General features: G+C 45.1%; 1 protein-coding gene across 2 annotated transcripts in view; it reads left to right on the top strand.

Moving 5' to 3' along the window:
• LOC144769250 (5-phosphohydroxy-L-lysine phospho-lyase-like) overlaps positions 1–24,688 on the top strand; it is a 479,590-nt gene that overhangs the window by 351,471 nt on the left and 103,431 nt on the right. For both annotated transcript variants that reach the window (XM_078653309.1, XM_078653310.1), the window contains exon 11: positions 3,961–4,091. In XM_078653309.1, coding sequence (XP_078509435.1) covers positions 3,961–4,091 — 131 coding nt within the window. The remainder of the gene's footprint in view (positions 1–3,960; positions 4,092–24,688) is intronic.

Genomic DNA, 24,688 nt, shown 5'->3' with positions numbered 1-24,688 from the left:
GTTGTTGCTGCTGCTGCTGTTGCCCAGAAGACTGTCCCCTTCCTCTACCCTGCGACCCGAACCGTTGTTGGAACTGGCGGTAGGGTTTCTTGTCTTTGGGCTTCTCCAAGCCCACGGCCGTCAGGGTTTCAGCCTCGGCCTTCATCCTGGCCATTTCGTCATCTGCATGTTTCCCGAAGAGGGTGTCGCCGGAAAACGGCAGATTTGCCACTCGCTGTTGCGTTTCAGGCTTGAGCGACGTCAGCCGGAGCCAAGCATGGCGTCTCTGATTGATACCGTGGCAGTATCCATGTGCGGCCAACAGGGAGATATCCGCCGCGGCGCTGATGGCTTGGTTCGAAACCAGCATCCCTTCCTGGACGATCTCCATGAAGTCCTCTTTCCTGTCCCGCGGGACAAGGTCCGCAAACTGTTCCATGGAATCCCACAGCGCACGGTCGTACCGCCCCAGCAACGCCGAGTCGCTGGAGGCCTTCATCGTCGTGGAAGACGTCCCACACGCCTTCCTTCCAGCTGAGTCAATCCAGCGGCTCTCCTTATCCGGAGGCACAGTGGACGACGGGGAGGTAGCATGTAGTTTCCTAGCCGCCGTCACAATCACCGAATCAGGCACTGGGTCCATCCGTAAGAAGGCCGGGTCCGACTCTGGCGCCCTGTACTTCTTGACAAGCCTGGAGGGAGCGGCTTTCACCACCGCCGGCGTAAGGAAGAGCTGTTCAGCCGGCTCAACCAGTCCTGGCACCAAAGGCAGTAGGGGGCGAGACAGGTGCTTCTTGTGCAAAGTCTCGAAGATCACAGAAGTCGTCGGCGTAGGGGCTGTCACCTTGATCCCCAACTTCACCGCCCCCCTCAGGAGAACCTCCTGGAACGTGCCAATGTCATCTATCGGAGACACCCTCTTCTCCGGTGAATCCGACAATGTAGGTGAATATAAACGGGTCCTAGAGGTCGAACGGGACCTGGACCTATGCCTCCTATGGCGATGTCTGGATCTAGAGGAGGATCCGTGTCTACTCCTAGATCTGTCTCTCTTCCCTGAGCGCGATCTCGATCTCCTGGGTCTGGGACGTTCCGCCGGCTTCCCCGGGACGGACGTCTTGGGCTTAGGAGGAACCTTCGACTTAGGAGTCTTCTTCGGAGGTGTCGGAAGTCTGGGCATCGACACCGATCTCGGTGGAACCGGAGGAGGAGCACCAGGCACAGGGGCCTGTGGTCCTGACGGAAGAGCAGGTAGAGGAGGCAATGGAGGACGGGTTGGAGCCCTTGGAGGAGGACCTCTAGGCAAAGGAGGAGGAGGTGTAATAGTCTTCTTCGGGGTATACACCTCTGAGTACACCGTTCCCGGCGACCCACCATCCTTTCCTGACTGAGGGGAGCCCCCCACAGTCCTCGGCCTGTCCTTACGACCCCCCGACGTCGAAGACCGGTGTCCAGACGTCGAACGTGGTCCCCTCGACGTCGAGCGGCCGTTCGGCGTCGACCGTTTCACACGCCTCGGCGTCGACCGGCTTCTATGCCTCGACGTCGATCCTGACCAGATGGACGATCCTCTATACCTCGACGGCGAGCGCTTACGCCTCGGCGGTGACCTCGACCGCCTCGACGGCGACCTCTTCGATCGCCTCGACGTCGACCTCGATCGCCTCGACGTCGACTTCTTCTGCGCCGGAGACCTCTTCTGCCTCGATGGCGACCTTGTCCGCTTCGACGGCGGCCTCGACGACGAGGAGCCCCTCGACGACGACGATGTCCTCGCCCTTGACGGCGAACGGCGGTGTCGCCTCGACGGCGAGCGCCGACGCCGGGTCCTTCGACGCCGTCCACTCGACGACGACGAAGAAATCGACTCTGGGTTCGACGGCGGCCTGTGTAAGTCCCTCGACGTCGACGGGCGACATTTTCTCGACCCAGAGCCCTGGGGAGACCGGGAACTGGCCGTGGACCTTCCTCTCGACGTCGTGGTCAGTGCAACCGACCCAGACGGAGACAGTGGACGTTTGCTGGACTTCCTGCCCCTGGGGAGCCCCCCAGAGGCCTCAGCATGGGCAGTAGAAGCCCTTCCAGACCCACCTTGAGCCTTCAGTCTTCTCTCTTCAAGGCCCTGAAGTCTGATCTTCCTCCTGTCCTTCAGGGTCCTGCCAGAGAAGCCTTTACAGATCTCACACTCCTCTGGGATGTGGGAAGAGGGAAGGCAGAGGATACACACCTCATGGGGATCTGACTTGGCCTTCTTCCTGGAGCACTCCGGGCATTTGTCAAATAATGCAGGCATTATGGACAACAAAAGGGTGCAGAAAACCAAGAAGAAAGTCACCAGAGTACTTTAAAAGTACACAAAATCGAATTTAGTGAAAAAACACCAACAAAACCCTTGAAAAGGGAGAGCTCAATGCTCCAGGGTCCTGCTTGCAGGAGCTGGAAAAAAGAACTGAAAGTAAGTTGGACCTGCTATGCATTCTGGGATACTGGGAGATGGTTCTGGAAGATTCTCTTAAAGGCACAGTATCCTGTTCTGAGCCACATAATGGCAGCCTATGGGGCTTGTCTGTCCAGGTTCTTCTCTCTATCATTCCTGAGGGAGTTTGCTGTTAAAGCAATGGAAATCTGTACAGGCTTTTGCTGTTTTGTGGATTTTATGGTGGAATTTCTAGTTGAAGTACTGGACAGTGTAGCCTTTTAGGCTGCATTATCTGTCTTTAAATTCTCTCTTAAGTGTCTATGCATTTCTGCATTTTTTGACACTGTAAGAGATTATTTTTGATTGCTCCGGGGTCCACGCACATGGGCGGGACTATTCACTAGATTATGACTATACACAGAGATCCCCTACTACAGAACTTATCTTCTCCTTTTATAAATGCCGACCTTCCAACCACCAGAATCCAAACACAAACTAGGATGGGGTGAACCACTTGCACCCTAAATGGCCCCCTCCCTCTGTAGCACATTTTTGTCAATTGTGCATCATACTGCACTACTTTTATGCAGTGGTTTTGCTACCACGACACAGGCATAGGCCTCTGAGCTGCATGAGAGTTTGTTTGAGTAAGAGGGAGTTAGCCAGAGGAGATCCTGGTGGCCACCTCCTTCCTCCACCATTACTGGTATTATTGGTTTGCACCCAATGCATTTATCTTATCATGATGACATTGTAAACCCTTTTTTTGCAGAAAATGTGGCTGTAACAGAAGCTCAATACTGTTGGGAAAGGATCAAAATAGAGATCTAATAGAAGGGGAAATAATTTCTCCTGTAGTGCTGCTGTCAATATATTGTAAGCTCATAGGCTCCTTTTGATTGGCATCAGCAATAACATAAACATAAGTGTAGGTGGTAGCATGAAGGGGAAGGTTCCTACAAGATGGTAATGGAAAGGAACCTAAGGACTAATAGTATTGCTGTTACAACCTGTAAGCCACTTTGCGTAGCTATGTATTGCAGTGTTGTATGTGGCCTCCGATCATTAAAACAAATAGCGCTATAAATCCTTACTTCTGTTTCTGAAAAGGAACCAGGAAGGTACTCCTTCAAAGGCAAGAGTTTGTTGTTAATACAACCTCTAAGAAAAGAATGTATTCCAATACATTACCGATAGGACACTATTTATTAATTATACCAGGGAACCTTTGTAACATACATAACTTTCCAACCTTACTTGAGAGAAAGGTGAAGGTCAAAGTTTGACCAAAAACATTTTAAGGCAGGTTTTCTTCAATTTTCCATTTTCACTTTATTTTCTTTCGGGTAATGGTATCAACCCTCTATGAGTTCGAATATTTTGCAAGTGGAAGGAAATATTTCAGGTTTGTATATGTGTTGCCTATGAGACATAGCACCTCCAAACGTAACATGATTAATTTGCAAGAAAAATGATATCACTTTTTACTATGTTGGTCGTGCTGATGGTTTAACATGGTAGCGGAATAAAGTATGCATTTTTCACATTGTCCTGTATTCTAGGATGAAGACGGAAGGTATTGTATTGAGTACCGATGGACCAGGAAGAAATGTATTAAAATTTAAGCCTCCAATGTGCTTCAGCATGGACAATGCCAAATTTGTCGTTGAGAAATTAGATATAATTCTTACGGGTAAGAATAATTTCTAGATATAATCTTGTATTCACATATGGTATGTTTACCATTAATTGCTGTTCTGTTTTTCCTCTTAAGCAATTGTTAGCCTGATTTGTATGGTAAAAAGCATCACATTACAATTCACAGTATGCACATGGTACGAAAATACACTTTAGAAAGGACACTACCTAATGTGTTGTGAAGTGATTGTCTCATAGAGGAGTGCTCTCTTTAAACTACTTGTGAGCAGTGGTTGTAGTCTTTTGGTAAAAGCTGCAGTCAGATTGCACACAGAAACCAGACAGACAGTTGTTCACCTATGCGCTCCCTGCAGAAGTCTCACAGTATGACCATCTCTGCACGAGCATGTAAATATTCTATTATGAACATAATGCCCCAGCTACAATATATACATAATGGGCTTAAACAGAATGCACATGAACACCAAAAAACTAGAGAAGCCTTGAGATGTCAGGACCTGACCACTCCCTCTGAGCCATTGACCAAGGAATGTAGAATAACCATCTGGGTCGTAATTTAACAAGACACACTTTCTGCTCTTTGCAAACTCTTTGATACATTTTCATTTATCTAGAAGATTAACACCGTCTCTAAATTTGTTATCCCTTATCTAGACTGTACCAATGGGCTTTACATAAGGGACTCATTTTCACTACTTCTAAAATATAAAGAATGCAGCTGCAATGCCAGTCCTAGACCGTTACCTAAGGAAACATGTCTTGCTGGCCCTATACATGCTTCACTGCCTACCTAAAACCAGATACTATACCTTCAAGAAACAATGTATGGCCCACAAGGGCTGTCCATGGCAAGGGTCAATCATTTTCCAAGTAAACTGCAAAGATACTGATTGCACTATAAAGGAACCTAACTCACCTAGTTGTTCTCTTGTACAAGAAGAAACACATCAGTGGAACCTCCTCTTAAGTACGGGCAAGAAAAGTATGGAACTAAGGCTTAGGTTAAAATTATAAACCACCCAAGGCCACCTTGAATTCCTGCAAATTGTAACACCTCAGGACCAAACCAATCCAATATTTGGTGCCATATCTACCAAAACAATGATAGGCACATGCACAGCTGTATCTTATTCTCCTTTAGTCAAACACATAATTTCAGTGACAGAATATGCGGTCTGCCAATCATATCCAATACCAAAATATTTCCCAAACATAATACTCCATTCTCGCTTGGTTTGAATCAAAAACAACAGTGTCTTATAAGCATAAGAGTCCTAACTCCCCCTTGATTTTTGCTCCACCACAGGCTACGGTGCAGAAACATCACAATAAAGGAGCATTTTGGTTTAACATTTGAGTACAATTCGAATTGCGACCCTAACTAATTTTCATGAATGGAATGCGAGATTGTAGAAGTTGCAACTTTATAAAGATAAAGCAGACTTCAAGGTTGGTATCACTTTTCGTTGTCCATCAAAAACTCTTCGGAATCCTAAAAAGTTAGTCTCAGCCCACAAAACACCCGCTTTGTAAATCTAGATCTGAGGAGTCTGTTATATATTTCTCCAAAAGATCCTCAGCCATTGAAAACATGTAGATAAATTCCCACAGCATACACCAGTACACTCAAAATGGAGCAATTCAATCTTGCCACCTTCTCATACACCAAAAGAATCACCTTTGACACTTGCCCTTCAAAATATTTGGTGACTCGCATCTCCCTTAGGGACTAAGGAACACATTGATGCTTTCATTCCACTCTGTTCCGAAAATCTTTTTATTAATGACAATATTAATGTGATGCAAACATATTCTCACAGCTTTGTACAACACTTTATATCAAATAAGAGTCGTGCCGCTTTTTACCTAAATCTGTCTATTACATTTCGTATCTATAATCCCTAGGTGCTCTACTCATTCTACGACTTGGATTGGATGAGCAGTCGTTTGCGGCGGCTCACATATGTTTCCCCGGTACTCATTCCATTTTCCCCATATTTGTGACCATTTCCTAGTACAGCCTCTTGATTCATATACTGTTCGCTTCATCAACATACACCAATCTAGGTTTCTCTTCCATATTGTAATTGTTGGAGCCTCCCGTGGACCTCTTAGTTTAGCAATGTTATATTTTGCTACCATCATTCCTAGCGTAACCCAGGTCTTTGCTTTACTACCTAGGTCAGTGGGTTCCCAAATATTTAAGAGACACAACCCAGGTTTGTTTTTTATATATGTTCCCAAGATTTCTTCCATACATTGAATCACAGCGGCCCAGTATAGCTGAATCTGAACACATTCCCAGATAATATGTATGAATGTACCCTCGCAGCCACACTTTCTACCACATTCTGGATCTTCTCTATGACCCATCTTTACTAGAGCTGGACACGGTAGCTACACCCTGTGCAGAACCTTGAGTTGCACAAGTCTTAGCCTGGAGGAGATCGCTGTCTCCCAGGGAGACGCCAGGGCTTCCTGCCAGTCGTCATCCTCCATACCCACCACATCAATTTCCCAGTGTTCGCACAGCCACCGGAGGGGATCAGTCATATTGCCAATTAATTTATGATACGTCAAAGAGATAGCCTTTTGGTGCATTGTCTCTCAAGGATTCTATCCTGCAGCGGGGTGGATTCTGCAAGAGATTCCCCCTTTGGAATGACTGCTTGCAGCGCATGTCTTACTTGTAAGTATCTGAAATATTCAGTGTTTGCCAATTCATATTCCTTCTGCGGCTGCGCATAGGATACTACTTCTCCCTTCTTCCACAGGTCCCCACCTTTGAGATTCCAATTATGTCCCCGCGGTCAAAGCCCTTAGTGTTTTTCAGTGTGCCAAGTTTGTCTGTGTCCCATAGCGAGGTCATCTGTGTGATTTTCCCAGTCCCTCCCAAACCTTTGTTTGCAGTATGCCATATTCGGACCGCATGGTCCGTGGGGCCCGTCAGCTGCAATTTTGCTGGATTGGTATACAGTGCTATATTATAATTCACAATGATTCTGCTACTATCTCTCACGGAAAAAGTTAATAATCAAATCAAGACCCTATAGTGGGCTACCCATTCAATGTGACAAATAATACAAATTCCAAAAGTAGGTTGTCAATCCCAAAGAAAGGTTCTCCCAAATATTTCTGAAAAAATTATTATTTGTATTAAAGTTGATAGTGTATACACACACATAATATATACAATATGGTAGTGACATATATAAATCACATCACATTACAAACATTTACAAATATAAACATTACATAAATATACACATCTTAGATTTATCCTTCAGAGTACTGGCACTTCTCTACTGCTGTGGAGTGTACAGGTACTCATGAAAAGTAAGGTTCATTGCCTGTGTTGGTGAGCAGGAGTGGAACGTGTCTCTGGCAGCCAAGGTGCCGCTTCTGTAGCCCCAGCTGAGCTATTCAGCAGGGCTCATTTGAATAATGTCCGACTACTCACCATCACGCTGTGCTTGACAGAGCGGGGTCCATTCAGGCCCTGTGCTGTCAATCACATTCACACTATCCTGTGCGTTCGTGCAAGCACAAGAATCATGTCAGTGCCCTGGCAGTGGCCATCAGGCTACGGCCAGTCCGGCCCTGGAGGCAATTAAAAAAGCCATGGTAGGTGAAGAGTATAGCATGGCTTTAATCATACCCTAGTATTTCGTGTGTCTGCTTATGTTTGTGTGTATGGCTGTTTTTGTAAGAAAAAAGTAAGAGAGAGAGAATCCAGACACTCTTAGGAGGTATTTTAAAGAAAATGGGTGGCACTTTGCTTGTATATATCTGCTCGGTGACAAAGATTCATTAATAGCGTAAAAGGGAGGGTGGGTGGATGAGTGAGTGAGTGGATGAGTGAGCAAGGGTAGATGTATTGATGGATGGATGAGTGAAAGCATGCATGGGTGAAAGAGGGTGGATGATTGGAAAAAAGGGCGGATGATGGGTGGATAAGTGAAAGATTGGATGGATGAATGAAAGGTAGGGAGGGTGGATGAAAGGGCGGATGGTGGATGAGTGAAAGGAGGGATTGAGGGAAAGGGTGTATGAAATAAAGGAGTGAAAGGGTTGATGGATGGATGAGCGAAAGGATTGATGGAAGAGGGAAAGGGTGGATATAAAGAGATGGATGAGTGAAAGGATGAATGGATAGGTTTGGATATGAAGATTGGATAGATGGAATGGTGAAAAACTGAATGATGGATGAAATAGAGGATAGAATGTAAAGGTTAAATGGTGGACAACAGCAGGTAAATGGTAGGATGAATGGATAGATCGATGGAAGAGACAAGAGATATCTTCTAGGGAGGGTCATGATGAGTTTCTTCATTTGCTTGCTGCCATAAGAGCTTTGGTTCGACATGGGGGTATTTTCAGTTTCCGCCTACTCGTGTGCTAAAAAAATATAGTATTGTGCCAAACAGCAATTAACAGTATGACAATTATGAAGGTGCAACTATTGCATAAAAGGAAATGTTAACATATTTGTGTAATGAGTTAACTTGCTTTGTTTGTATAAACAATGTCTCATGTATTTTAGTATGTGCTGTTACTAATATAGAAGTTGTTAAGTATCATCATGTCTTGCCCTTAGCCCCACCCTTAGCCCGCCCCCTCACTACACCTGTAGCTCCTTTTAATGAGTACCTGCACTTATTTATCCATTTAAACGCTGTGTATGGGCGACATGCTCACGCATGGACCTATGGATCTGGTGAGGTCTGCCGGACTATGTAAACGCAGCGGCACTGGGAATAGTAAATCAAATTCTAGACTCTGACATGTTTTTAGTGAATTTGGGAACCTAACATTACCTCTATAATGCGTTAGGGCTGAGTCATTCTGGTCAGTCGTTACAGGAGGTTTATAGGATTAGAGTAAAATCCATCGAAGTGTCTCTAAGAGGCCAGTAGAGCGGGGGTGGTTGGTCACTCACATATTATAGCTTTAAGGGAATCTGCAGAAAGCTCGACAGTCTCTAGGGCACAGCTTTCCAAAATTTTCATGTTGGTGACACACCTTTTTGGCAATCTTTTTTTAGGGACAGGGTAATGCGAGCGAGCGAGCTCGAACCACCTAAGAAGGGTTCGGGGGGGTTGAAAAAGTAGTGGAACTCCCTTCCACAAACCCCTTTAATGTCAATTAGACTTGCTCTTGACATAACTTCCACCTTTAAAACTTTTACACCCTACCACTTTTAAATATCAGCAACCACCACTGTCGACAACGCATAAACTGTCATTAAATGGAGGGAGTGAGCAACAAGGTGACACAAGTCCACACCCAGCACATCTGATCACACCAGTCAAGCTACAATGAATCCTGTTATGGGGCAGAAATGCCACACTCACTGCACAATTTGAGGTGGCACAGACCTTTTAAAATCGTAATCGCATCTGTCTAAAAAAGAAAATATGCTTTAGGCCTGCCTGTGACCTAAATGAGTGCCTCCCACTCACAGCTTTCCAGTGCAGCCATGCTTACTGCTCGTGTAGCCAGTGGCAATCAAGGGAATCTGCAAGGCACTCAGCTGATTCTTCCAGACCCCTTTATCTATGTGCTGCAATTTTGGCTAGTCAGATAAATGAAAGCCGTCTAACAATTATTCTTAAGCTTTGCAGCTGTTAATTTAGAGTTTATCCTTGTTCAAAGGGGTGTAATTTCTGAAAATTGTGTTACCCTCGTATTCATTGTTTGATTTGTGTTCACTAGAAAGTGTTACGCATAGTCATTGAAATGCCACTCAAATATACACTGAATTTATGAGATGTCACACATGGCAATCTAAAACCTTGGCAGCTATGCACTTTTCTCTCTTCACAAGCTCTAGGGCACCTCTGGCACTGTGCACTGGCGGCGGGCCCCTGGCCTTGGAACTTCAGGCTGGCTCTGGAGATGGAGGAGTCAAGGAGGCCCCTCCATTTAATTTGCAGATTACGGGGTAACGGTGATGCACTATTTCATCCCCACCTAAAGTAATCCAGTCGTCCAGGTCACTGGCTCCCTGGTGAGGCAGAGTTGCTTTGGAAGCAGCACAGCAGTTTTGACCCCTTGGACCAGGACTCGATGTTCCTCTCTACACCTGGCGGCCTCGAGAAGCACAATAAGCTGTGCACGGTCCAGGCTGGGGCAAGCGCACTGACCTGACTAACTCCAGTGCAGCTCTGCTCCACGGCCTTCGTGTCCGAATCTGTGTTTGTCCGATGGGGCTGGGACAGTCAGGCACCCTGTTGGGTGCCTCAGCCATACAAATAGGAGCGTACTGTTCTGCCAGTCGAGCTATCAGGCCAGGCCTAGGTGTTGGGAGTGGGGCTGTCCCAGGGCCATAAAGCTGGACTCCGTCTCCCGCCTCAGACTGGACTATCGGCATGTATAGCAGTGATCTTTAAAAATAGTGATCTTACTTTTAAGGCAATCTAAAACCTTGGCAGCTATGAAGGAGTGCTAGAATATAAACACCGCGTGAGATCGAAAATTTGGAATCAATTTCTCTCACAATGCAAGAGCTTTGTCGCGCAAACCGCAGGGCGGAAAACAACAAACTGTTTGTGGCAATTACAATGCAAAGAGAGAGAGCTGGATCACCAGTGCGGCGTGCTATGCGAACAGAGCGCCCAAAGGAAAACCAAGTTACAGGCCGACAACCTTCCGAGTGCCTGGGATGGGGCTCAGTGTTCACTGCTTCTCAAAGGGAACACAGCCGCGTTCTCAGGTCTCGCTCGTCTAATGCTTCTCCTTCCACTGAATGCAAACGCAGCGTCCAAGAGAGCATTCCCCTAATCTGCCGCGCAGACGTCATCATCCAGTGACACACCCACACATGGGACGCGACACAGTACTGTGTCGGGACACACAGTTTGGGGTTGGGTGGGGGAGAGGAGTGCAGGCCAGGGGGGCAGGGCGATTGCAGGTTCCAATACCGCAAATATTAGTGGCCCCTCAGCGCATCTTGCATGTGTAATGGGCCGCTGGGATGTGGCCTTTAGGGAAGCGGGCAACGTCTACAAAGCAGCATCCAGTGTCTAGCGGGGGATCATACTTAACCAGTATGCAAGCAGCATTGGCATTGCCGCTCGTAGCAGGAGAAAGAAATGCAAGTGAGGCACAGTGAATTTAGTGCCCATTAGTGACATAGAGGGTGGATTGGGCCTGGGGTAAAAGGATGCTGGGAAGCAGTGGGAGGGGCATGGGGACTTGTGACAGAGTGGCACTGTTTGTCACCTCCTCTCCCTCTCAGAATGGCATGATGGTCACAAAGCCAATGATAGAGTTTGTCCTGCTTTGTCCCAGGTGTGCAACTCATGTGGCGTAAAAGGTCATTTTAGTAAATGTTGTGGGAACAGGTCAAGGAAACAGTTTAAGGGTAGAAACAAAGAGGCTTGTCAGGAAATTGTTCTGCAAATTGTGGAGTCCAATAAATTATTCCCGTCTGAAATGGTATGCATTGATGGTAAAGAAGTTATCAAATTTGACTCTTGTTCTCGCATTACCATCATCTCTGAACATACATTTTCAAAAATGTTTTGTAGTGACAAGGTACTCTCTCAAATGGACATTCAAACGGGAGGTTATGGGGGTTCTAAAATTGACATGCTTGACTATTTTGAGGCATGCATAAATGTGGGTAGTAAAAGCACGTGTGGGAAGGTTTATGTCTCTTGTCATGGTGATGATCTCTTAGGCTGGAGTCATCAGAAAGATCTGGCGGTCAGTTTACATCCTAATGTGTCTCCACAAGTTCAAATTGATTAAATTAATTCTAATAGAAACAAATTTGTGCACAAATGTAATAAACTGTTTCAAAGCACGCTGGGAAAGTTGAGTGGCTTCAAACACTGGATCAAGTTGAAAGCTGATGCAATTCCGGTTGTGTCCAAAGTGAGAAGAATACCTTTACATCTACTTTCGGCGGTGGAGAGTGAACTAAAAAAGTCGAAGCAACTGAATGATTGGCCCCCATCATTGTTGCTCGAAAATGTAATGGCGACATTCGTCTTTGTGTGGACCTCAGGGCGCTGAACAGAGAGGTAGTAGTCGACAAGTTTCCTCTACCCAACATTGAAGAAATTATTTCAACTTTCTCAGGGGCAAAAGTTTTCAGCACATTAGACTTAATGTCAGCCTATCATCAGGTTGAATTGGATGAATGCTCACAAGCTCCGACTGCTTTTACAAACCATTCGGCAATTTTCGCTTCAAAAGAATGCCGTCTGTTTGATTTCGGCAGCAGAAGTATTTCAGAGAATCATGTTCAACATCCTGAAAGATCAACCTGGCTTCAAGTGTTATAAAGATAACATTATTGTTTTTGGTACCAACATTGAGGAACACGACCAGCGTATTTTCAAAGTATTATCCAAACTTCAGCTGGCTGGTCTGACAATGAAGGCGTGAAAATGTAAGTTTGGTGTTAGTGAAGTGTCATATTTAGGCTTCAGTGTTACTTCAGCCGGAATTAGACCAAAGAAAGATCTGGTTGACACAATTCAAGCACTGCATGAGCCCAAGAACAATGAGGAACTTTCTTCTTTTCTGGGGATGGTGGAATATTATTCTCGCTTTATCAAAGACTTTGCCAGAAAAACACTTAACTTGAGAATCTTGTTAAGGAAGAAAACAGATTTTGTGTGGGGACAAGAATGTTGTGAAGAATTTAGAAATGTCAAACAGGAACTTAACAATACTCATTCACTACAGTCTTTTGATCCAATGTTTGAGACTTAAATTGTATGTGATGCCAGTGATAAGGGTTTAGGAGCTCTTCTTATTCAGGTGAAAGATGGTAAAGAGCATCTTATTGCGTGCATCTCTAGATCTCTCAGGGATGCTGAATCCAACTATTCAGTCATAGAGAGGAAGTCTCTTGCTGTTTATTGGTCAATGTTGAGATTTAAACGTTTTCTTTTGCGTGTCCGGTTTTATGTCCAAACTGATCACAAACCACTTGTTGAAGTTTTCATTAAAAAGGGTCTGGATTCAATCTCATATCGAATTTGGAGGTGGATTGTTGGTGTGCAAGATTTTTCATTCACTGTTCAATACGTCCCAGGGGCCAGTAATTTTTCTGCAGACTGTTTGTCACATTTGGTTGACACGCCTATTTCTCCCTCTCCTGTTGATGATAATTTGTGTGAGGAAGATGAAGTGAGTGTCTGTGAGGTGACTGAGGGAACAATAAATGAAGATGAGTGGTTGACTGAGTTGCAGAAAGATGACATTTTGTGTAGGCTCAGAGATTTTGTGAGGTCAGGTAAACGTAACAGTTCTGTTCTCAAAGAGTGTGAGGGAGGTTGGGAGAAGATCATAGATGCACTTGCCATGGACAAAGGTTTTTTATTACGAGGCACAAGATTGATTCCTCCTGTGACATTGAGAGGATATTACTATTGGGTCATGAGGGCCACACGGGCATTGTAAAAACTAAGGGTAGACTTCGTTGAGATTTCTGGTGGCCTGGTCTTGACCATGATGTAGAACCCTTGATCAGGGACTGTACTGAGTGTATTCTTAGCGACAAAGGGTTGAGAACTAGACAAAACCCCAAGGTGTGTAGAACTCTTCCCAAGTATCCCTGGGAAGAAGTTACCATGGACATTATGGGCCCAGCGAGAGGAGAACACGCCACTCCCTATGTTTTAGTCCTCATGGATCTGTACTCCAGATGGGTAGAAGTGCGTACATGATATATCTTCCTCTCCTGTTATAACATTTTTGGATAACATCTTTAGACATGAAAGCTTTCCACGTTACTTGTTAACTGACAATGGTGTGCAGTTTTGTTCTCGCGAGATGGTCAATTACTTGAATGCTTGTGGCATTGTACACAAAACCTCTGCCTTTTATCATCCAGAGACCAATGGGGCCATTGAGAGGGTGATCAAGACTCTTAAAGAAAGTATCAATTGGCTAGAGTCAACAATTTGTATTGGAAGCTTGAGTTATCCAAAAGACTTTCTGGGTATCGAATGTCTCCTCACACGACCACTGGAAAGTCTCCCATTGAATTGTTTAAAGGAAGAGTACCCTCTACCAAGGTAAATCCTGGTTGGATGCACTGGTCTAAAGGATGTATAGACAATACTATTGGTGACTGGAGAAACAGAGAGGTAATTGCTCAGGAAAAGAGAAAGGTCATGTTTGACGTGTCTAAAAACGTCAAGAATGTGTCTGTGTGGGGGACTTCATAAAAGTTAAGGTTGTGCTGATTGGTCCAAATTCACCAAGTTGTGAAATGTTTTAAGAATGCGGTTAAAACACATGATGGTCGCATGTGGAATAAAAGCAGGATAGTAGTTGTTCTTGGTCCGAAAGAATGTTCTGGAGTTTGGTATGAGGGTAGATGTGTGTCGAACAATTTACAAAAACAAGATTCACAAAATGTTCACAAGGGTGGACAAGAGGCCCAAAGGAAGAGTAATAGAGTTATCAAGAGACCGGTTTATCTCAGAGATTTTGTAGCATGATACCTGTTTGTTTTCTCCATCTACCCTTTTCCCCTGTTTCTCTCTTTCCCGTTTCTCTCATTACTTATTTTCTCCCTTTAGTTACTCTCTGTTCTTCTTGCATCTCTTTTGAAGTTTTGCCCTTTCTCTGGTGTTTCCTATTCTTTTCTTTATTTGTATGTGGGGGGAGAAGTGTGACAGAGTGGCACTGTTTGTCACCTCCTCTCCCTCACAGAATGGTATGATCTCAGTATGGCTATGACAGGTTTAGAACTCTGGCTGTTCAGAGTGACAGTTATTGTCGTTGTCGGTGAAGGTGCTAATAAAGACGTCTCTTACCTCAAGCTGTCTCCAGTACCTTTGTTGAAACAGACATCACAGGATTCCTTTGAGGAAGACCACGTTGCTGAGAGGGGTTTCCCTTTATGAGTTCTGTGGTAGGCCCAGCGTAGGGGCAATAAAGAAGTCATATGGTGAGGCCCCTGAAATAGAGGGGTCAGGGATATGGTCACTCAGTTGGATGACTTTCTTGGAAGAGGGGTTGGGATTGCAGAGGGTCTAACAAAAGTTGTGCGGAGCTGTGGGAGTCCCTTGAAGGGAGGGACGGGGGAAGGGGAGCTAAGTGCAATATGGTGGCAGGGATGGTATTTTATCAAGACAGTCAGTACAACGCATGTAGAGAAGTGCTGGGGACAGGCTCTCAGCAGGGGTCAAGGAGGACCTTGGAATGTGGGTGTTTTTTACTGCAGCCCTTCAATAGGATCCCTTTGGCGCGGCAGGATGACTTGAGCTGGGATGTGCAGATATTCTCTAACGCAGCGGGTTGTCTGGGTTTCAGTTTGTATTGGCAGGGCAGACGGTGCACGGAGCCTTGGCCAGAATAGTGGGCAAGGGGGGATAGGAGCATTGCTTTTCTTGAAATTGTTATCTCTGGTGGAAGCAGTGACCTTATGGGAAGTGCACACAGTAGGGTGGTGTTCAGCGTTGACTACATGCCGGTGGTACAGGTAGTGATTACAAATTATCAACAAGGTCCACCTTACGTAGAATTAGTGTATGTCCTGATGTTCATGGAATACACAATGTGTGTTAAAATACCCCTCACACACCAAAAGGGCCCTTGGTGTCATGCTTCATCATTGGGGTCTTCCCGTCCCTGCTGCAAGACGGGGCAGTGCTGCGACAAGCGACTACGCTGGAGCACCTTTTTATTGTGGGTACTATGTGAGTGAGTTGAAGTGAGTGTCAGTGGGATCAGGAGTGAAAATAAATAAGTAATGTTTAAAAAATACCTGGCCTAGTGGTAGAACAAACTATTTAATAGACACTGGCTGGTATTGTTAAAAAAAAGTGATGCGGAGAGGTAAAGCAAGTTACTGGGCTTACTCTCCTGTGCGGGTCAACATGTTTCGGGGCGCCATGCCCCTTCGTCAGGACCGGGGAAAGATCCCCCTGTCACTCACTGATGTTTTACCACAGAAAAGTTAAGTGTAGTGCAAATAAAGTTATTCTTTATCAATGTGTATATAATTTATAAATATACGTGTCCTAGCTGTATCAGAAGTTCTGATGTAGTAAGCCTGAAAGGATAAGAGCACATAGTTATTAATGCGCGGATCCCAATGCGCTAGACTAATGGTCACCTGTAAGGGAAAAGAACGAAAAACACACATATAGACTATGGTCCATGGTATCTTAGATGAATCTGGAAAGTGCCCTATTATCGGGCAGTGAAGTGCTAAATGAAAAACACACATACATTGCAACACAATAAGTTAGCTTGAAAAAGCATGTATTTTGTCGTAGATACATAGTTTGGAAGTTAGGAGTCAGTGCCCCATGAGCCAAGACTGAGCGAAGGGTAATATGAGGGTCCAACTGCAAAAAGGAAGAGAAAATGGGAACGAAGGGAAGAGATGTTTGCTTGTTCCTTGTTGTGCAAAATAGGCTAAATGGTATTTAGCTGCTTCCGATTATAAAATGAGCTTTTAGCAGGTCCATTCGGCTATGCCGTACTTACTCAACCCCCAGCACGACGGTGCTTCCTCCTGCGTCAGTGGCTTCCGTGTTAGTGACAGGCTAGGATTTGGCTGGTTTTTATACATTGCAGGTTAATTGAATATTGGTGAGTTAATTGGTTTGTGACCTGAACTCGGGACCGGTGTGTCCGAGAGAGCGAGTCACAAGACGGAGTTACTGCGGCGGCCATTGTTAAATGTATAGTTTTCGTTGTGTTGCTTAAGAAGTTCTATCTTATGAGACCCTAGATCGCTCGAAAAGTATGCCGCGTAAATGTTCTAACTTGGTGGTTTTTTAGTCACGCTTTGCAGGGAAAGAAAGAACTATCGCTCAAAGTGAGCCGGGGTTCTGTTGGGAGTGCGCATGCGCGTTGAAGTGCTGCTGCTGCAGAAGGGATGCGCATGCGCTGAGAAGTGTCATTTAGACATGCATGCACGCATTATGTCCATGGTTCCTTATAGTAGGGGAGACTCAATCGAATTGGAACTGTATAGAAAATATAGAAAAATGAAATATAAGGGGGGGGAATGGGGATTATCCCAAGTGGAAAAAACGGGGGTTTGGACCATTTCAGATTATTTTGGGGCCTTGGTTCCGCAATGTTGAGGATACTAGCATAAATTACCACAGGACAAGGGTCCTAAGCTGCGTTGAAGGTATAGAGAATGCGACTTGCATGGTCAACGTTTAGATCAATTTAAATTTTAAGTTGGGAACAGGGTATTTCATCATTTAGGCCTGTCTGATGAGTACCTAAACAGTACACCCAACGTTGCTCCTTGGATAAGAGGTCTTTGTCGTTCTTAATAGCCTCTATGACTGTCCATTTCAAATCATGGATACTGTGTCCCATTGTCACATAATGAGTCGCCATCCTGGTCGTGGTTTTTTTGCAGCGCACATTGCTGCGATGTTCCCCCATACGGACTTTCACTGGCCTCGTGGTCATGCCCACGTATTCTTTCTTGCAGGGGCAAGTGATCAAATAGACCACGTTGCGGCTATTACAATTAGTGAAAGAACTTTGCTCCCAAGTGGACTGATTGGAGAAAGTGATACTGCCGCTTTTTTGCAAGTATTGACATGACGCACATGAGCCACATGGATGATGCCCGCTGACAGCTGTTATATTTTGGGGGTTCCTCATTGGAGAAGTTTCTTGGTCTCATGTGGACCAGCAGATCCTTTAGATTCTTACCCCTTCTGTGTGAGAACATGGGTTTTGGAAAGTTTAGTTTACCACAATTGAGCACCTTCCAATGTTTGTTTACAATCTTTGTGATTCGGTTCGAGTTGGTACTGTACATTGTAACGCAGATGGGGCGTTGGTCTGGTTCCTATATCACCGTTGGTTCTAATAAGGCCTCTCTGTTGTTATTACGAGCTCTTTTTAGGCCTTTGTTGACAACAGTTCTTGGGTAGTTTCTGTTCAGCAGTTTGCGCTCTAGATCGGCTGCTTGGGTTTTAAAATTTTTGATGTCACTGCAGTTTCGCCGCAGGCGAAGAAACTGCCCATAGGGTAGATTATCCCGTGGGTGCCGCGAGTGGAAACTGTTGTAAAGCAACAGACTGTTCTTCGCAGTCGGTTTGAAATGGGTACATGTTTCTAATTTCCCATCAATGGGATAGATATTCAAATCAAGGAATACAAGGTTCTCCTTGGAGACTGTGTGGGTAAATTTGAGGAACTGGTCATGTTGATTCAACCAGATCATGAACTGGTTGACTGAGTCTTGGTCCCCCCTCCAGATGACTAGCACGTCGTCAATGTACCTTTTCCATGTCACCACATGGTTCTTAAAGGGACTCTGGTCGCTGAGGATTCTTGTTGCCTCAAGGTGGTATACGTACAAACCGGCCAGGCTGGGGGCACATGTGCTCCCCATGCTCATGCCGTGTTTCTGTAAATAGTACGTACTCTCATACTGAAAAAAGTTTTTCTTCAGGGATAGAGAGATACATTCAAGTACCACCTGTCTTGGTGTGTGGTATTTCCAAGGTGTGGAGAAAGCACTTCCTCTATTATTTCCAACGTTTCTTGGTGGGGGAGGCTTGTGTAGATGCTCTCCACATCTAAGCCCAACAGTAGGTCCTGCTCAGGATCAAAAACTACTTCCTTCACCAATTGTAGGACAGCTTTGGTGTCCTTCAAATAGGTATTTGTCGCTTGCACTATAGGTCTCAGGAAAGCGTCTGCGAATTTTGACAAAGGTTCGAGGATTGACTTGATCCCGGATACTATAGGGCGACCTGGTGGATAGGGGGCATCCTTATGAATCTTAGGTATGGTGTAAAAATAGGGTGTTTTAGGATTGTGCTGAATTAGGAAGTCGCTCTCTTTTTTGGTTAGCCAGTCATGTGCTCTGTCTTTCTCAATCATTATGAGAATACAGATCCTGACTTCTTCTGTTGGGTCTTCTCTCAGTACCTGGTAGTTGCGTCTGTCTTCCAACAATTTCCTGCACTCTCTGTCGTAATTGGCATAGGTCTGTATGACCGTAGCCCCGCCCTTGTCGGCTGGCTTAATTACGATATCTATGTTGTTAGCAAGTTCATGGAGTGCGACTCTCTCCAATCTGGTAGTGTTTTGGTAGGTGTCGCTTGTGTCTGTCGGCAGTTTTTCTAGATCTTCCATGACTGCTTTCTCATAAGCCAGAAGTTCAACTGGTATTGTGGAGTCTGTTGGAGTGAAAGTGGATTTTTTCTTAAGACCTGTGTCTGATTGGTCAGCGGTCTCATTGTCAGAGTTCTGGAAAAAGGCTTTTAGCTTCAATTTTCGTATAAACTCTTTCATTTCTTGACATAGTTTAAATTTATCCATCTTATTGGTTGGTACGAAACCGGGAACCAGACCAACGCCCCATCTGCGTTACAACGTACAGTACCAACTCGAACCGAATCACAAAGATTGTAAACAAACATTGGAAGGTGCTCAATTGTGGTAAACTAAACTTTCCAAAACCCATGTTCTCACACAGAAGGGGTAAGAATGTAAAGGATCTGCTGGTCCACACGAGACCAAGAAACTTCTCCAATCAGGGAACCCCCAACACTAACAGCTGTCAGCGGGCATCATCCATGTGGCTCATGTGCGTCGTGTCAATACACGCAAAAAAGCCGCAGTATCACTTTCTCCAATCAGTCCACTTGGGAACAACGTTCTTTCACTAATTGTAATAGCCGCAACGTGGTCTATTTGATCACTTGCCCCTGCAAGAAAGAATACGTGGGCATGACCACGAGGCCAGTGAAAGTCCGTATGGGGGAACACCGCAGCAATGTGCGCTGCAAAAAAACCACGACCAGGCTAGCGACTCATTATGTGACAATGGGACACAGTATCCATGATTTGAAATGGACAGTCATGGAGGCTTTTAAGAACGACAAAGACCTCTTATCCAAGGGGCAACGTTGGGTGTACCGTTTAGGTACTCATCAGACAGGCCTAAATGATGAAATACCCTGGTCCCAACTTAAAATTTAAATTGATCTAAACGTTGACCATGCAAGTCGGAATTCTCTATACCTTCAACGCAGCTTAGGACCCTTGTCCTGTGGTAATTTATGCTAGTATCCTCAACATTGCGGAACCAAGGCCCCAAAATAATCTGAAATGGTCCAAACCCCGTTTTTTCCACTTGGGATAATCCCCATTCCCCCCCCCCCCCTTATATTTCATTTTTCTATATTTTCTATACAGTTCCAATTCGATTGAGTCTCCCCTACTATAAGGAACCATGGACATAATGCGCGCATGCGCGTCTAAATGACACTTCTCAGTGCATGCGCATCCCTTCTGCAGCAGCAGCACTTCAACGCGCATGCGCGCTCCCAACAGAACCCCGGCTCACTTCGAGCGATAGTTCTTTCTTTCCCTGCAAAGCGTGACTAAAAAACCACCAAGTTAGAACATTTACGCGGCATACTTTTCGAGCGATCTAGGGTCTCATAAGATAGAACTTCTTAAGCAACACAACGAAAACTATACATTTAACAATGGCCACCGCAGTAACTCCGTCTTGTGACTCGCTCTCTCGGACACACTGGTCCCGAGTTCAGGTCACAAACCAATTAACTCACCAATATTCAATTAACCTGCAATGTATAAAAACCCGCCAAATCCCAGCCTGTCACTAACACGGAAGCCACTGACGAAGGAGGAAGCACCGTCGTGCTGGGGGTTGAGTAAGTACGGCATAGCCGAATGGACCTGCTAAAAGCTCATTTTATAATCGGAAGCAGTGAAATACCATTTAGCCTATTTTGCACAACAAGGAACAAGCAAACATCTCTTCCCTTCGTTCCCATTTTCTCTTCCTTTTTGCAGTTGGACCCTCATATTACCCTTCGCTCAATCTTGGCTCATGGGGCACTGACTCCTAACTTCCAAAGTATGTATCTACGACAAAATACATGCTTTTTCAAGCTAACTTATTGTGTTGCAATGTATGTGTGTTTTTCTGTTTGTCATTTAGCACTTTACTGCCCGATAATAGGGCACTTTCCAGATTCATCTAAGATACCATGGACCATAGTCTATATGTGTGTTTTTCGTTCTTTTCCCTTACAGGTGACCATTAGTCTAGCGCATTGGGATCCGCGCATTAATAACTATGTGCTCTTATCCTTTCAGGCTTACTACATCAGAACTTCTGATACAGCTAGGACACGTATATTTATAAATTATATACACATTGATAAAGAATAACTTTATTTGCACTACACTTAACTTTTCTGTGGTAAAACATCAGTGAGTGACAGGGGGATCTTTCCCCGGTCCTGACGAAGGGGCATGGCGCCCCGAAACATGTTGACCCGCACAGGAGAGTAAGCCCAGTAACTTGCTTTACCTCTCCGCATCACCTTTTTTTAACAATACCAAACAGTGTCTATTAAATAGTTTTTTCTACCACTAGGCCAGGTATTTTTTAAACATCACTTATTTATTTTCACTCCTGACCCCACTGACACTCACTCCAACTTACTCACATAGTACCCACAATAAAAAGGTGCTCCAGCGTAGTCGCTTGTCGCTGCACTGCCCCGTCCCGCAGCAGGGACGGGAAGACCCAAATGATGAAGCATGACACCAAGGGCCCTTTTGGTGTGTGAGGGGTATTTTAACACGCATTGTGTATTCCATGAACATCAGGACATACACTAATTCTACGTAAGGTGGACCTTGTTGATAATTTGTACTTTCAGGAGATGAGGATTCGCCCACCTCGGTGCCGTCAAGCACCACCTCTTCACTCCCCCCTTTTGATTTTTTGTTCTCACAGGTAGTGATTAGACTGTCATCCAGGAACGCATAGGTGCTGAAATTGCTGCAAGTTTTTGTGTTGTGTTGCTTGTGTCAGGATAGCTCCTTCAGGGCGCAGCATGTGCTGGGTATAGACAAATCAGTATGTTTGTTGTTAGTTGTTTATATTATCTATGCAGTGTATACATTTTTCTTGCCATAATGATCATCACTGATACAGTGACATAGTTATTTAGGATTGTGCAGTAGTGTGTCCTTTATTGTGCCCTTTACCCTATTTTATAATTCAATGCCTGACATTGCATTTTGAAATTCATTGATATTATCCCTGCCTTGGGCAAGCAAGATTGTTGCAGGGGACCCCTTACTTTTTAAATTCCGGTTGTGGACAATTACATTTTGGATGCCTTATCTTGTTCACATTGGGGGAGTTTCCGTTGGTTGGCCAAGGACGCCAACAGAGACTGGTGTCCATGCCAGAAAAGTTGTGGTCGGTAGGCAACACAGGATGGTACCACCAGTAGTAGGGTCCCTCGCGAAGTTGACTTGGAGAGCTTACGGTCTGGCGTGGTTGAAGTTCTTGACATCGGGGCTCAGGGAGGAGGGTTGGTTGGGTACTGAAAATGTGCTGAGCATTATTCCGCCATCTAGTGGTTGGGTCCGGAATTGTAGTATGTCTTCTCTTTTTTTTTTTTTCGTGCCCCAGCGGGCGTCGACATATTTGGTGTCCTTCTCTGACGTCGACGTGCTTCCTCCGGAAGCTCCCACCTTTGGTCGCTAACTTCAGATTCTATGGGTCTGGATCGAGACAGAAGGAGCTCCAGAACTTTGGAGTGAAGAATCCACAAAAAATATCAGGAAAAGCAGGAAAACGACTTTATCAACAAGCCGGCCTTCGAGACGGTGAACTCTGGATGCAGAGAGGAAGGAGAACACCGAAACTTCGACGTCCTACGGAGAATGCAGAGTTGCTGGGAGGCAAGGGCCAGGAAGGAGTTCTGTGGGAGGATATTTCAAGGAGGGAGATCTGGCTTAGCAGCTCCAAAACAGACCAAAGAGCACAGGGTAGGAGGATAGTATAGCATGCAGTAGAGTCACCAGAGCAATGTCTGGTGGCATGGGGCAAGCATTGGGCATCATGTTGTGGATATGACACCTGTATGGTGTTTAGACACAGATTTGGGAAGTATGCTACAGCATGTCAGCAGCTGCTATCTATGCTTTGGTAAGCTCTGGATATATTGGGCTTGCCTTTCGCAGAATATCGTACTCACTCTTTCCGCATCAGTGCAGCGTCAAAGGCAGGCAATCATGGATGGGATGCAAAGACATCATGCATTTGCGGTGCTTGTCCTCTGATTGCTATCGGACTTCTTTGAGGGTATTGGGCGATGAGGGAAAGGCAGGGGCCAGGCTTTATGAGATCCTTACTGCTATTTTGTTAGTTTTCAGGCTTGGTGGTTGGTCCGGCAGCAGAGGTCGTAGCAACTTGAGTGGTGAACCACTCTTCCATCAAATAGGAGGAGTTACAAGCCCATCAGAGGGGTTTTGACTCCAACTTAGGTTGTTCCCAATTACTTGGAAGGGGAAAGGGGGCATGTGTTGAGGGAACTTGTTGCAGTATCTGAACAGTATGATTGGGGGAGGAAGTTGCCCGGATGTGTTGATTATTCACCTAGGTGAAAATGATCTAGTGAAGGAGGAAGGCGTTGTTTTGATGAGGGCACTGTAATAGGACGTGTTGCAAATGAAGGCAAATTGGGCCGGATGTTTTATCTTGTGGACAGAGTTCATCCCATGTTGGACCTGGAGGGAGCGAGCAAGCCTGCACCTATTGACGGAAACGTCCCTGTTTTGCAGGGACGTTAGTTTTGTGTGTATTTGCCATTCGGACGTTAAGTTTGAGGCCAGGGTGTTTTTCCAGGATGACGGAGCCTATTTGTCTCACACAGCGATGGATTTATACTTGTTGGAACTGAAGGAGGCTTTGTCCAGTTCTATGATTATCAGGAGGTAATAGGCTGGGGAGGAGGGGCAGAAAAAAGTTAGCAGAAACACTTTTCCTGGGTGGTGGTGACCCGCAAAGTTTTGCAGGAGTTTTCAGAAATTTGGTTGGTTTTGCCAGATGGTGAACCATGTGTACATAGGGAAGTTAGGCAGGTAGTTCAAGGTTTATTGTAGGACATTTGGTTGCTTAGGGGTCCATGCATGCAGTCATAGGATGTAGTGGAAATATAATGTTGAAAATATTGAAATGCACTATAATTAAATGAGATAGCTGTGTGATGGGCATGGGGGGGCCGTACCGGTGGGGACATTTGTTAGTTCAATTTTATGTATAGTTAGGTTGTAGTTTTGTAAAGCAGTTGCCAAGTGTTTGTGATGGGCACCTGTTTCAATAAAACAGGCTTTTTCACACAACAAAGTGGTCTGTGATATGTGATGCGCCCCTATCCCCCAAGGTATTGTTATCATTTAATTTAACAATTCTTTCACTTTGTTTTTCTTATGTTGAAGCTGCGCCCACGGTTCCGTTTGCAAAACCGTCCTCTGCAACCTTTTTTAGGGGCGGAAAGCAGAAACAAGCGATGAAACAAAAGGCTCAGACTGGCTATACGAATGGGTGTGATTTCTGTTGGGCAAATCCCTAAAATATTTAAAAGTAAGCTATGAAGGGGAGGAAGTCTCCAAACTAGAGTACCGAGTAAAATTCATAGGTATTTTTTTACGAGTAAAATTCATAGGCATGTGCTTACGGTTCTGGTGTTATGAGGTTCTACATTGTGTATAATCACATCATGTGGCTAGAAAAATGTTAAGCTACAAGGGCAGCCTCACTGTGAAATAAGTATATTCGCAATTAACACAGTATTTAAAATTGGGTGCGATTGCAGTGAGCCGGGT

This window comes from Lissotriton helveticus, chromosome 7 (genome assembly GCF_964261635.1).
Source record: "Lissotriton helveticus chromosome 7, aLisHel1.1, whole genome shotgun sequence".
Taxonomy (NCBI): domain Eukaryota; kingdom Metazoa; phylum Chordata; class Amphibia; order Caudata; family Salamandridae; genus Lissotriton; species Lissotriton helveticus.
This window is presented reverse-complemented; position numbering and strand designations above follow the sequence as displayed.